General features: G+C 41.4%; 1 protein-coding gene across 1 annotated transcript in view; it reads left to right on the top strand.

The window, feature by feature from the left end:
• Window positions 1–13,858, top strand: part of LOC139717027 (3'-5' exoribonuclease HELZ2-like) — a 79,675-nt gene extending 65,817 nt beyond the window's left edge. The window contains exons 32-39 of the mRNA XM_071628541.1: window positions 1,943–2,080; window positions 2,791–3,077; window positions 6,967–7,163; window positions 8,226–8,328; window positions 8,926–9,153; window positions 9,816–9,969; window positions 12,231–12,398; window positions 13,743–13,858. Coding sequence (XP_071484642.1) covers window positions 1,943–2,080; window positions 2,791–3,077; window positions 6,967–7,163; window positions 8,226–8,328; window positions 8,926–9,153; window positions 9,816–9,969; window positions 12,231–12,398; window positions 13,743–13,852 — 1,385 coding nt within the window. The 3' untranslated portion in view covers window positions 13,853–13,858. The remainder of the gene's footprint in view (window positions 1–1,942; window positions 2,081–2,790; window positions 3,078–6,966; window positions 7,164–8,225; window positions 8,329–8,925; window positions 9,154–9,815; window positions 9,970–12,230; window positions 12,399–13,742) is intronic.
• The last annotated feature ends 845 nt before the right edge of the window (window positions 13,859–14,703 follow it).

Genomic DNA, 14,703 nt, shown 5'->3' with positions numbered 1-14,703 from the left:
GTTTGCTTTATGTGATGGCACTAGGTGAGGGCTTCAAAACTTATACACAGAATTTTGACCTTTGACTTCTTTGACCTTTGACCTTGATTTTTGACCTGCATTGTACATTTTGCTACAAAATGCTACTCCTTCGCCATTTCTTACCCGATTTCGATTCCGTTTGCTTTATGTGATGGCACTAGGTGAGGGCTTCAAAACTTGTACACAGAATTTTGACCTTTGACTTCTTTGACCTTTGACCTTGATTTTTGACCTGTATTGTACATTTTGCTACAAAATGCTACTCCTTCGCCATTTCTTACCCGATTTCGATTCTGTTTGCTTTATGTGATGGCACTAGGTGAGGGCTTCAAAACTTCTACACAGAATTTTGACCTTTGACTTCTTTGACCTTTGACCTTAATTTTTGACCTACATTTTTTGTACATTTTGCTACAAAATGCTACTCCTTCGCCATTTCTTACCCAATTTTGATTCCGTTTGCTTTATGTGATGGCACTAGGTGAGGGCTTCAAAACTTCTACACAGAATTTTGACCTTTGACTTCTTTGACCTTTGACCTTGATTTTTGACCTATATTGTACATTTTGCTACAAAATGCTACTTCCGGCGGGGACATGTATTACGCACCGCGTAATTTCTACTTTTCCTTGTTCACATTTGTGTTCATGAAGTGATTTGATATGCCTGAAAGCATGGAAATTGATTAAAGTTTTATACCCCCGTCACACTAGAGGCAGAATGAGCCGGAATGCCGTTGGAATGAAAATTCTTCCTGCCTTCCCGCATATTCGAAGTGCATTCTAAAAATTCTGATGACATTCTGAGTGTGTTCCAAACATTCGGGCCCATTCATGTGGCCAGCCCAAATGTTGTAAGCATGCTTAAAACATTCGAGGAGCATTCAAAGTGGAGAAATATCGATTTTTATTCGAAAGATATTCTAACTGGACTCTGATGGCATTCTAAATATTTCTACGGCATTCTAAATATTCTGACGGCATTCTAACAGCATTTGAAACAATCTGATCTCATTTGAGGGAGAATCGGAACAGTGTTGCATCTCAAATTCTGCCATAATATCTCAAATGCTCAAATGCTCATACAATTACCCCCAGTTAAATACTGCTTTAGAGTTAGAGTTTGGGTTAGGGTTAGGATTAGGTTCAGGATTAGGAGTAGGGTTAGGGTTAGGGTCATAGGAAGGGTCTTTGGTAATTGCCCAGGGGGTAACTAGCCTAGACACTCTCTTTCAAGAAGGTCTTGCTGGAGGACAGCAATCTGTAGCAATATGGTCCAAGGATGATCGGGTTAAGACTGGTGAAAATCACCATTTTATACGCTATTGGAGACCATTCCGGTGGAATTCTTGACATACACGGGACACTCGTGTTGCATTTTAAGTACATTCTAAGTGTATTCAAAATTCTTGGGCTGCATTCTGTTTGAATTCGTGAACATTCAAAGTATATTTGGTAGCCATTCCTGGAACGTTTTGACCGCATTCGAAATGAGTTTGTACTGCATGCGAGACACTTACCGACCATCAGACTTCGGGCAGCAATCGCACCGCACTCATGCGGCATTCAAAGTGCTTTCTAAAGATTCTGACCCCATTCTAACAGTATTCTGAATATTCCTCCAGCGTTCCAAGTACATTTGAGCAGCATTAGAGAGCTAATTCATTTGGAATGTGCAAGAATGATTCGAGAAGGATTCGAAGTCCATTCCAAGTATTCGAACAGTATTCCCAACCAAACTGCTAGAATTTGAATTTTTTCCCCGAATGTGGCACGAATTTGGAAAATCTTTAATTCCGGCTGGTTCTGCTTGATTCGTGCTGATTCCGAATAAGCGTGACGAGGGTATTAATTTTGAAAACTTGGCAGGAAAGTATATTTTCGATTAAAAACAAATGATTCTCTTGTTTCTATGTGTGCAGGAACCGGAAAAACAGTGACCGGTGCGTATCTAGCATACTTCTTCACCCTGGTGAACCAGCATGTCCCACCGACGGGGAAAGGGAGACCCCAGGTCTTGTACTGCGGACCCTCCAACAAGGCAGTGGATGTCATTGCTAGTAAGAGGACACATGAGATATACTTTATAGTACCCAGGTGTATCATTCTGTCTTCTCTGTAGTCCAGCTCCCCAAAGTTTATTGGCATCCCCACCCTCATCCTCCGAGTTCAATTTCTGATTCTAGCATTCTCATGTCATAGACATTATAACTATTTGTGATTCAAGAGAAGATGCCTTGAGTTATATGCAAAGAGAAACATAATAATTACAAGATGGTAGAAAGAACATTGTGGGCCACTTGACCCATGTAGGTCTGTACCCCAAGTGTGTTATCGGGTACACTGTCTCAAGTTAGGATGAGCCTGTTATTTTTCGAGAAACATAGATACAATTTGGTATTACAGAAATTCTGTCAGTTTTTGTGGCCAAAATTATCTTCTTTTTAAAAAGCAGAAGTGATCACTGTTTGAAACAGCTTGAGTATGAGTGTATGTGGTGGGGGTTGTTTAGTTTTAACTTCTTAGACCCCATTATTAATTTGACTGAGCTAATACTTGGCCCCTGCTCCCACAGCCTGTTATCAAGAGCGCATCCCCGTTTCACTCCCCACTTAGTTTTCCATTCTAATTCATTGCCTAGGAAATCAAGAGTTGCGTGTGGTAGGCTTTACAAGATCAATTATTAGTCGAATCAAGAAACTGGAATAAAACTCACTTGTTGCGACATTTCGCCAATGATCAATATGTTGTTGTCTCTCTTGCCTCGCAGGTTACCTGCTAAAGTTTGACATTTCGGTGGTGCGCGTGTACAGCGAGATGATCGAGAACAAGGAGTTTCCTCTGCCGGGCATGCCGAGTGTTTCGTCCAAGTGGCGCCGTGCCAACGAAGCTGGAGCAGACGAGGATCTGAAAGACATCACTCTCCACCGACTCATCCGCAGACCGGGGGCGCCCTACGCAGCGGACATCCGCGCAATGGAGCTCAAATTCTCACGGATGACCAGCGTGTCGTATGCTGAAAAGAAAAAATACAAGAAGCTTCTCCTTTTGGCAATGGTTAGTGTTGATGCCCTCATTTTGTGTGACCGACATTCCGGACATACAGATCAAAATTTTTCTTTCTTTTTTTTAACACGTCATTAAGACAGGGCATGATCATCCCCAATTACATTACTCCTATTTGTATGGGTATCTTAATGCCTCCGTGATACAAGGTAAAGGGACTTCAACTCCCTGTCAAAGGATACATGCAGCCTGTCACCAGATTTGGCTTGCAACAGTTGCCTACTTCGAAATAGAGGAAAATGCCGAAAAGGATGCCTTGTACTGGCAAAAGGAAATATAACACATCTGATAGTTGTTCCATAATCTCAAGTTTGTTATCTTAACTCTTGTCTCTCAGTGAGTTAACCCTAATCCCACCGGGTTTTTTGAGCGACGTGAAACCACCGGGGGGGCCTTTTTGGCCCCCCCCCTTCAGATCTCGGTCGTGGATCGCGCAATCCTCGCAAAAATTTGCACTGAGGTAGAGGCCAATGTAATCTACAAGACTGTATAGTTAGATTTTTCAAATTTTAATTTATGCATTTTATATTAATTAATGTATGCTAATTTATGCAAAATGATTTTTTTTGCCTATGAATAAAAAAAATAAAACTCGAAGACTTCTATTTTTGGTGAACATCTTCTTTTCAATATCCTTAATAATAGTATTAAAGCAAAAATTCGGCTTCAAAATCATTTCTTATGTATTTTATTGTTTATTGAATTTCTTATGTATTTCCTTTTTTTCCTTTTTGTTTTTGTTTTTTCGCCAATATTTGTCGCATAACTTTTTAAAAGCATAATCAGGCTAAAATAAATCATTATCAGCCATTGAAAATAAAAATATTTGTTTTTATATAATTGATTGCAAAAACACAATTTACATTGGATTTGTACACAAAATCATGTTTTTGAGCAATTTTGGGTCGACAAATTTTTTTCAAGGGGCGTGGCTTCAAAACGGTATGCCCGGGAGCGACAAATTTGGTCTCAAAAGTTGTGCGATACTTGAAAGAAAAAAGTCATGAAATGTCGCAGCGAGAGCATCACGCGTTGCGGAATAATCACACGAAACGTCGAGGGGGGGGGCTAAAATACTTTGACATTTTAAATGTGCAGGAGCCCATGGTATATCCCTCTATGTTACATCAATTGCATCAAGTGATGTATCGGCACAGAACATCAATCCAACAAAATGTTTAATTCATAATTTCTTTTTTTTAACAAAGTCCGTAGACATTTTTGATGATAGCAACTGTAATACGTTTGCATGACTGGTTTATCTGTCATAAAGCAAAAACAAAATCATTTCCTTGCAGTTACCCTTTAACTTCAGCATGATATGTGTTAAAACAGGGAGGTGAGACAAAAAGGAGTGGGCACTCTGCCCTGAGGGTTTTCCCTATCACTCAACACAGGATTACAAGGGATCAGTGCCCCAACGAACAAGTAAACGACCTCTTACGTAAGGAGGTCAGTCTGATCGTTATCACTGCTGTTTGATGTCCGATCCTCGGGGCCGCGGTGATTTGGCCCTCTATCATTAGGAGTATGGACAGGCCAGTTGACTTGTGTGTGTTCACAAGGACGTGTATGAGGGTTTTACATTCTTTATGCAGGCTCACACGGCATATACTCTTGGGACCTGCTAGTCTAAGAATTCAGCTCTCGATAGATACAAACATTTTGAAAATCGGCCAAGAAGAAGTTGAGTTTTGACAATGTAACTGTTTAACAATAGCCATTGTTTTGTTCTTGTCTTAATCAAATTACGATGCAATGTCAAGTGTAAATCCTGACTAGTGCTGACAAAATTCTCCTGTAGATCAGCAGATGTTGGGGTTTTTCTTTAGTCTGATGTATCACTTCATTGTTCGCTCTTGTTGGTTCTCTTGTCATATTTTTTGGGAAACTTGTGTACATCCGCCAAGACATGTTTTTTCTGGTCCCACTAACATATTTTAGTGAGCAATTTTAGTTCTCCAGGGGATGAAAACACTATTTGAATGTTTTTTTTTTGTTGTTGTATGCTGGGGATATATTGAGGCAGGAGGGCTCGAATCTACAACAGAATGGTCATGATGGAGACTACTATAGGACCTAATCTTGGTGAAATAACTTGCCTCCTTGCCTGGTGTATGGTGAAAACATGTGAGAGTTCAGTGAGAGCTGAACTATCTCACATGTCCTGTATCACTGTATGCCTGATAAGATATTCACCATGGCGCTTTTTTTTGTCTCTCTCTCTGTTTTTGTTTTATTCTTATTTGAAAGTTGAATGGGTATTTTTATGATGGTTGTTGCTGTTGTGGTTGGTATTTATCATCAGACATTATTAGGGCCTGTGTTCCACTACTCGGCTGTTCATGTTCTTATTTGAAAGCTGAATGGGTATTTGTATGATGGTTGTTGCTGTTGTGGTTGGTATTTTCTGTGCTAGCTTGGTATATTAAAATTATTATTATCATCAGACATTATTAGGGCCTGTGTTCCACTACTCAGCTGTTCATGTTTCCTTCATATTCTTACAATCAGTATATTATCATTGGTGCTGCTAATCATTATTATTAAATGTTTTTAAGTCTGTGTTAATTTGTTTCCATTTCATGTAAAAGTTATTTCACCATAATAGCATGCAAAGTACATTTGTTCCCAAGAAATCTCATAGTACATGGACATGTAAATGCACATAAATTATAATACCTTGAATACTAGCTGCAAAATTCAAAATGTGACCATGCAACCAGTTCACTGCACATCACAATGCACCAGTGTTGTTTGCAGGCACAGCACTGGGTAATGCACCAGTAATGCACCAGTATACACCACCCACAAGTACCACGTGGAGTAATCCAGGTTCTGGCCAGGGAGGGGTGAGACCCACCAGCCTGTTGACAAGGATTGCGCATGTGCACTGTGCGGCCAAGCGGCAGTAATCTAGTTAGTGGAGTGGTCTCTTGGGGAGTGCGGCTCTGAGGATGGTTCAAAAGACACTAATCCAGTGCCCACTCCTTTTCCTCTCACCTCCCTGGTTAAAACATATTGTCTCCAAGTTGCACATCATATCTGAAGGTCATTCAAGACTGAACCCTAACTAGTCCGGGCTATTTACGTAGATGATAGAGCCGGGGGGGGCTCCCAGGCCCCCCTCCAGATCTCAGCCATCGACTGTGCGATCACGATGAAAATTGGCACACACATTGCCTATGACGTAATCTAAAGTACCATGAAGTTAATTTTTTGAAAAATTGTCATTTATGCTAAATTATGCTAATTTATGCGTAATGATGCATAAAATGAGACAATTTGGTATAAATCACTAAATGAAGCTCAAAACAGGCACATTTTTGTGTAAATGTTCTTTTTAGTGTCCTTAGCGAATGTAAGAGAAAAAAGTGTTTTATTGTTCTTTTTTAATATCTTATGTATTTCATTGTTTTTTTGACTTTATGTTTTTCATCGTTTTTTCGATGAAATTTTTCCGCGACATTGTTCTGAACAAGAAAATATTTTATTAATTGATTTCAATCAATAAAACCCCCAAATAATCATGCTTTTATGAAATTTGCCTGGAAACACAGTTTGCATTGAAATTGTACACGAATTCACTTTCTGAGCATTTTTTGGTCTGACATTGCGCAACTTCGGAACCGCTCCCAGGCATCGCAAATTTGGTGTCAAAAGATGCGGGAGACTCAAAAGAAAAAAGCATGAAACGTCATGGCGATAGCTTTTCGCGATAGCGATACATCGCCTAGTTAGGGTTGAATATCTTGTATACCAGATTTCTTTGTTCCTAGCAATGAAATTTCATAGAAAGTAGCCATGATTATTTATCTAGTCTAACGTCACTTTAGATGTCACTTAATAGTTTTTCTATGTTTATTTTTCTTGTTCACAGGAAGAAGAGCTGAAGAAGCATTCCGTCGTTCTCTGCACATGCAATGCAGCAGGTGCAGGGCGCATCAGGAAATACACGAATATCATCCAGTGCATCGTAGATGAGGCTGGCATGTGCAATGAGCCTGAGACGCTCATTCCTCTCACCAACACTCTCCCGCACCAGATTGTACTGATTGGAGATCACAAGCAGCTGAGGTACGTCGCCTTGTTTGAGTTGATCGGTGCTTTGCATCACCATAGCTTCCATGTGAAGAGTTTGTTCGCAAAAACTGATAAGTCCATTTTTGAAGATTTGAAAGTATGGTCTGTGTCATAAAGTACAAAATAATACCTTTTAAATGATATATTGGTCACTACATAAAAAGGACTACATTTTTGAAGTTATGGTCAAAAGAAGCAAAATTTTTCTCATTACTCTCTGTATTTTTCTTGACCTTTAATTGCAAATATCTCCATTTGACAAATATGGACTTATCAGTTTTTGCGAACAAACTCTTCATTTATTCTTCATCACAGTATGTTCATTGAATCGTGACACTGGCTGGTTGGTTGGTTGGTTGACGTGGGCGTGGTTGTGGTGATGTTGGCTGGATGTGGTGGTGGTTCGTCTTGGTGGGGTGGGTGGTTGGATCTGGGTGTGGTCATAGTTGGCACTGGCTGGATGGGTGTAAATGACATGGGTGTGGTCATGTTTGACACCGGTTGGGTGAGTGGTTGAGCTGAGCATGGTTGTGATTGGGAGGATTAGGTCATGTTGGAATGCCACTGGAGTAGAAGGTGCAAGATGCTGCTCATCTGTAGTCTGCTACCTTGTGGTACCGTCATGTGTTTGGAAATTTTGATGGCTTCCTAGACTGGTCTTGTGTGCAATTTTCCGATCGATGTGATGAAACTGCTGTCTATTTGATTGTTTGGTGTTCTTCTTTTTGTACATGCTTGATTATGGCTTATGATGAAGATCATGTCAGAAATTCAAATGATGATGACAACAGTGATGATGTTGATGATGATAGTAAAGAGGATGATGATTATGGTGGTGATGATGAAAGTGATAATGAAAGTGATGATTATGGTGGTGATGAGGAAAGTGATGGTGATGATGATGATAGGGATGATGATGATGATGATTAGCAAAGATGATCATTTATTAAATGTGCCTTTCTACAGTATCATAGTGCTAAGATTAGGTCGATGTTGATGTAACGATGACTGCTGTCTGCTGAACATCCTCTCAACCTTTTCCTTGTCTGTGTGCAGACCAATCATCACGGAGAACAACGCCAGAGACCTTGGCATGGAGGAGTCACTCCTGGAGAAGTACCAGAAGAAGGCAAAGATGCTGACAATTCAGTACCGGATGGTAGGTGGAGGATGGTAGATCTTGGCTTTTAGAAGTTACTGTATGTGCTGTTATTTTTGCGTACAGATATGTTCGCAAATGAGGAGGTCATGGACATTTTCGTGAGATGTTGTTTTCGCAAATTGACTCAGAGGCCTTCATAAGCACACTATTACCTTAGCATATGGAGACATTTTCGTGTGTTGTTAAAATCGCGGTCCAACTGTGATTCGCGAAAATTTCCAAAAATTAAACCCTCGTGAAAATAACAGTTTATACAGTAACTAACTGTAATACATACGTGTAGAGGGCAACCATGCACACCAAAACACTGACACCTTCACATTACAAGATTTTTGTTAACAAAATTTTTGTTGGCAAATGTTTTTGTGTGCATGACTGATATTGCAATTCATTTCAGCCCCCAGAGGTTTATGTGTTTGTGCATTTCTACATTATTCTCTTGTCAGATACCTACTAGTACAACTTCTACTTACCTGGGTCCCAAAGTAAATCTGATATTGGAGGCATTACCACCTTGCCAATAGCTAAACAACTGAGTGAGCACACTGATGGTTTAACATGTTGAATTTTTTCCTTATTGCTATCCATCCACAGCACGAGGCAATCTGCGCCTTCCCCTCGCAGAATTTCTATGAAGACAAGCTGGAGACAGACCAGACGGTGAAGAGCCGCAGCCCGGACCCACTGCGGGCCATCTGGCCCAACAAGGGCCGCACCCCGACGGTCTTCTGCCACGTCTACGGCAAGGAGGAGACCCTGACAGTCAAGTCGGAGGAAGGGAACGAGATGTCGAAGAGCAACATGGCGGAGGTCATGCACGCGGTGAGTAGTGAATCTTCCTTCTTAGAGATGACTACATCTTGTGAAAGACAGGTTTGATGTGTGTGTGTGTGTGTTTTCCTTTTGTTTTTCTTTCAACCAGCAATAATTTTCCAGCTCTTGCAAGATGAATGTTTCTTTGTTATCCTAAAATGTGCCTCTGCACTGAGCTGCAATTTTGCTGAGACACCTTATACTAGTGTTTGATTAATCACTGCCATCCATCCCCCCCCCCCCACTTTACATTTATCCCATATTGGCAACCCAGAAAGAGTGATTCTTTGACAGCTCTACAGAAAAGCCTGTGTGATTCAGTGATGAAGATTAAAATGATAATGTCATGCCTTCTTACTGTCAGTTAGCTCCAGGATGCTTGTGCTAGGTGCTGGATGAATGCCAACAAGTAAATGTGTTTGCTGTTGTGCCATCAGATGTTAGATTAAGAGTCCAGCCGAAAGATTTTCTTTAACATTGACATAAGGGAACAGTAACATAATGGAACTGTTGGAGGTGTCTGCAGGATACTCCTCATGCAGGTGTGATGAACATCTTCCCCATTCCCTTCCGAGACATCAGAATGAAAGCTTAAGGTTTCAGAATTTTGATGGCCACATGCTTCAGAACCATACGTCATTGCAACCATACTCTCTGTCTTGCCTCCACAGACCAGGATAGTCGCTCAGTTGCTGAAGAAGGGGGCGATGCCTCGAGACATTGTGGTCCTGTCACAATACAAGCTGCAGTGCACACAGATAGAGCAACGTCTCAAGGAAAGGGGGATCCCCGGCGTCAAAGTCAGCACGGTGGTCACCAGTCAAGGTGAGGGACACTGACCGGCTGTGTGGGTGGTCAGCCTTGGCAACTTTCACATTAAAGGGATCATATAGTTTTGGTGAATCCCATCTTCGGGTTTCTAATATTTTTAGGTAATGAGAAACCTCTTATGAAATATGAAAGAGCATGTAATTCCAAGTGGGATTCAATGTTTATTTGATGAAAATTGGTTTTGATATGGCTGAGGTATCCAACACAGACAACACAACCTTTTATTTGGATTGCTTTGTTTTATTAGTTTTTTGGATGTCTCAGCCATTCCAAAACCAGTTTTCATCATACAAACTTTAAATTCCTCTTAGAATGGTATGCTCTGTGTTATTTTATAAGTGGTTTCTTGGTATCTCGCACAAAGTCCAAAGCCCAATACTCATCTCCATTAATACTGTACCGTCCCCTTAAGGCCAAATCATGGTTACAATGCACTGGTCAGCTATCTGTGCCCTCCATCTGTTTAGATAATATATCCAAGCAAGCCCCCCTGGTCCTGCCCTAGTCCTCTCAGTCACCATCTTTTCTTCTTCATTCGTCCATCATATCTTGTAGGCATTTCTGCCCTCCCATGACAAAAGGAAGCAACTCTTAAATTATTTTAAATCAAATTTTTTCTTGATTGGGGGTATTTTTATGCCTCCGCAACGAAGTGGCCAGAGGCATTATGTTTTCGGGTCGTCCGTCCGTCCGTCCATCCGTCCGTCCGTCCGTCCGTACGTACGTCCGTCCGTCCGTCCGTCCCGTTTTTTTTTTTGTCGATATCTCAAGAACCGTGTGGTGGTTTTACATCAAACTTGGTATGAGGGTATATCCTTGGGGGATAATACTTTGTGTGGATTTTAGGGTCACAGGGTCAAAGGTCAAAGGTCACAGGTTATTTTGTGAAAAAAAAAATTGAAATTTCATGTTTTTCTCCATATCTCGCAAATGGTTCAAGGTATCTTCATGGAACTTAGTATATATGCTTGTACCGATGGGCAGTGATTATCTAGGGAAGTTGGGGGTCATGGGTCAAAGGTCAGGGGTCAAAGGTCAAGGTCAACTCCTCAAGATATCACTACTTTCCTTAAAATGCAATATGCCTGAAGGTTGTTTTTTTTTTTTTAACTTGATGTATGGCATGTATTACCCAATATATATTTTTGGGGAAGTTTCTTGCCAAAAGGTCAAAGGTCAAAAGGTAAAAGGTCAAGTGAAAGTGCTAAATTGCACTTTTTCCTCCATAACTCGAAAGTAACTCGAGGTACATGTATCATCATGAAACTTACATATTTATGCATGTTCAACCTAACAGTGATTCTCTTTGGAACTGTGAGGTCAAAGGTCAAAGGCCAGGTTTAGATAATGCTATTTTCCCATTTGATACTGAAATTATACTTTTTCTCAATACCTTGAAAATTACTCAATGCATAAACTTATAAAAGGGTCAAAAGTCAAGTAAAAATCATCAGTTCCCCAAATACCTGCACTCTGACATTTTAATCATTCATCCAATTGAACCTAGTTCTAGGAAAGTGAACATTCAGCACATTTGTGTCAAACCTGTCATTTTAGTATTTTGCCATTTGTGTGAAACTGTCATCACACATTGTCAAGACATTGTACTATAGACCTATTAGGAGAACCATGCATTATGGCGGAGGCATATCAGTAGCCGTAGCGATATATCTAGTTTTGTATGCTCTACATGATAGTGAAGGAATTGAGGTCACAAGTCCCCTAATTTCCGAAATATAGACATATCCAGAGGAAGCAACTCTACAGTTTTCTTCATAAAGCAATGACATTTTTCTTCATTTTACTAAGAAACTAATTTCACAGAGTTACTTCCTATTGTCATGGGATGGCAATTTTGCCTCCCAGAATGTTATGTGTTTTATTTTCTCCACTCAACCTTGTCACCAAATTCAGTACTGTTCTATTTTTTTGTTGATGTTGTTGACCAGGACTTTTCTTAAATCATTATCAACCTTTTAGTTGTCAAAGAGCAAAATCACAACTTTCCACTCAGCATTCAGCTCTCCGACCTGAAAAATGATTTCCTACATAAACATGTTGGAAACAAAAGGGAAAAAAGTTGAAGTAGGCAAAAATGGCTCTACATGTTTTTTTTTTTCTTTTTTTTTGCTAGTGTAATACTGGTATATTTCTTTGATCCCAGCCTCTAATATATCCCTCTATCTTTATGCTGTCCTCTATTTTCATTTTCTTCTCCTGTATTAACTGTCTTCTTCTCCTCATCCTCACACCAGGGAGTGAGTGGGACTACGTCGTCCTGTCCACTGTCCGCTCCAAGCCCCGCATCGAGATCGATGAAAAGCCGGGCAAGGGGTGGCAGCGCAAACACCTGGGCTTCATCATCGATGAGAACCAGATGAACGTCGCTCTGACCCGCGCCAAGCGAGGGCTCATCATCATAGGTGAGTGACCACCCTCCACTGGAGCCATATTTGTGTCTGTCGGTGAAGGGGGGGGGGGGGAGAGGGAGAAAGGCATATTGGACATGCTCATCCATTTTGGTGCTGTATGAATGACTTTCCTTTGTGAACCCATGATGTTCTCCATTTCCCAATTGGCAGGCATACTGGTCTGCCTTTCCGACCACTCGCCATGCTTTTCCCCACAACCATTGCCTCCCATTTGCCCCTCTCCTTCCCCCCCCCCCCTCCCCCCAATGCTCTAGCTCGTCAGTTCCTCCTCTTTGGATGCATGGAGATAGGGCATACTGTCGGCTCTCTGCCTGACCTTAAATCACAATCCACCCCCCCCCCCCCCAACCACATGCCCCACCTCAGCTCCTACCATTCCAAGGGTGCATTCGCATGCTCTCCTAAAGCGAACCATACTGTACCGTACCATACCCGCACCAGAGGAGCACTCGAATGCTCCTAAAGTGTACCGTACCTATAAACTACCGAGCCAAAAGTGGACCACTTCCCGATGTGCTCCAAAAGTGTACCAAAAGCGTACCAAAAGTTTGCTGTAAAGCATGCGCGTATCATGCGCATGCGTCACAATGCAAAGGCATCGTTTTCTTTGTGCGGGACAGCTGTAAGTAGTTCAAGCATGCCAGGTGAATGACATTCTTGCTACAAAAAAGTGTGACGTTTTCTAAATATAACTCATGAGGTGCGCTTCCTCAACAGAGCTCTCGAACGCTCCAAATCTGACACAGTACAGTACGATACACTTGAGTTCAGTTCGGTACAGTTCGCTTTAGAGCGCTCGAACGCACCCCAAGATTATTCCACCAGTCCCCTATTCCTACCACTTCCACTCCAATGCACCCAAATAGGCTCCACCCCATCCCCTGCCCCACTCTGCATAACCTTCTATCAACACTGTGCTTTACCTCCTTCTCACACCTTTATACCACCACCATCATCATCACCCCAAAAGCCCCATCCTACGCCTCCCCCCCCCCCCCCCCCCCCAGCCTCCATACTGGTGCACTGCCTACTGCCAATACCTTTCCCAACGAAATTATTCCCACCTCAGCTTTTACCCACTTTCAACCCCCTTACCTGCATACACAGAGGCATACTCCCCCCCCCCCCCCCCCCATATTTATTCACTTCCTTTCAAATTTTACCAAAAAGAGCAATTTAATTTAGGTATTACTGTACAAAACACACACACACAAACACACAAGTCTGCCTCATTTTTATACTCCTTGTTACATAGCAACCTACCATGTCTACCACTCTTGGTCCCACCTACTTGTAACAGCCTCTCCCTCCACCATCTTTGACTCCGCCCTGCAGGTAACCAGCACCTCCTGGAGACCCACCACAAGTGGAAGGAACTCCTCAAGAAGTACCGGGACCAGGACTGCGTGATGGAGGCCCGAAATTTCCCCCCATTCCGGAGCTGAGGAGGGGGGTTTGACGGAAGGAGACCGTGGCACCATGTTTGGAGCAGACCCCCATTTCCGCGCAAGCAGTGTGCTGAGATACAGAGCTGATATGAGCACAAAACTCATTTCACATCTTTTGCCCTGTGCTGTATTGGCAATATCAACTCTTGAGTGGAGAAGACTACTTCATTCGCTATTTTTGTTTGTTTTTTTAGATTGTATGTGTTGTTTAGTTGAAGATGTGACTTGGGTTACTGCAGTAATTATGTCTATGTCAGATTTTAACATAGTGGTATTACTGTTGCCATGATGAGGAAGTAAGTTGTAGGTAAAACCGTATGTAAGTGTATGTTTATTCAAAGATTCAAAGTGTTGGTATATTGTTATTATATGTGTATCACTTGGCGTAGTTCCCTTGGGTGTGTTGTCGTTTGTAGCATTGAATTCACTATTCTATGGAGATTCTGTTGGGTGTTTGCCACAAGCATACACGTATCTTGTCATGAAATTGTGTAATACTTTGGTTATTTATGTTCTTATTCTTAATTTTGACCAAAATGTAGTATACTTTGCATTAATATATCATGTGTGGAAGATTTACATATATATTTGTGTTATTTGTGTGTGTGTGTGTGTGTGTGTGTGTTTGTAGTTGTCCATAGGACCCTTGTAACATTTCACCTGTTAGTGACTTTATGTGTTTACTGTGGTATCATATGATACATGTAATTACCATACATCTAGCCATGTCTAAAACAACAAGCAGATACACCAAATTAATACCAAATGTGGACAGCTGTTTCATGTATAGGCTCATGCTACATGCTACATGCTACATAAAGTTTTTGTTTATGTTGATAGTTTCTCAT

The sequence above is a fragment of the Diadema antillarum genome, unplaced genomic scaffold, assembly GCF_040938485.1.
Source record: "Diadema antillarum isolate AM-2024a unplaced genomic scaffold, OU_Dant_1.0 scf00000071, whole genome shotgun sequence".
Classification (NCBI taxonomy): Eukaryota; Metazoa; Echinodermata; class Echinoidea; order Diadematoida; family Diadematidae; genus Diadema; species Diadema antillarum.
The sequence above is the reverse complement of the archived record's forward strand: the minus strand, read 5'-3'. Positions and strand labels throughout refer to the sequence as shown.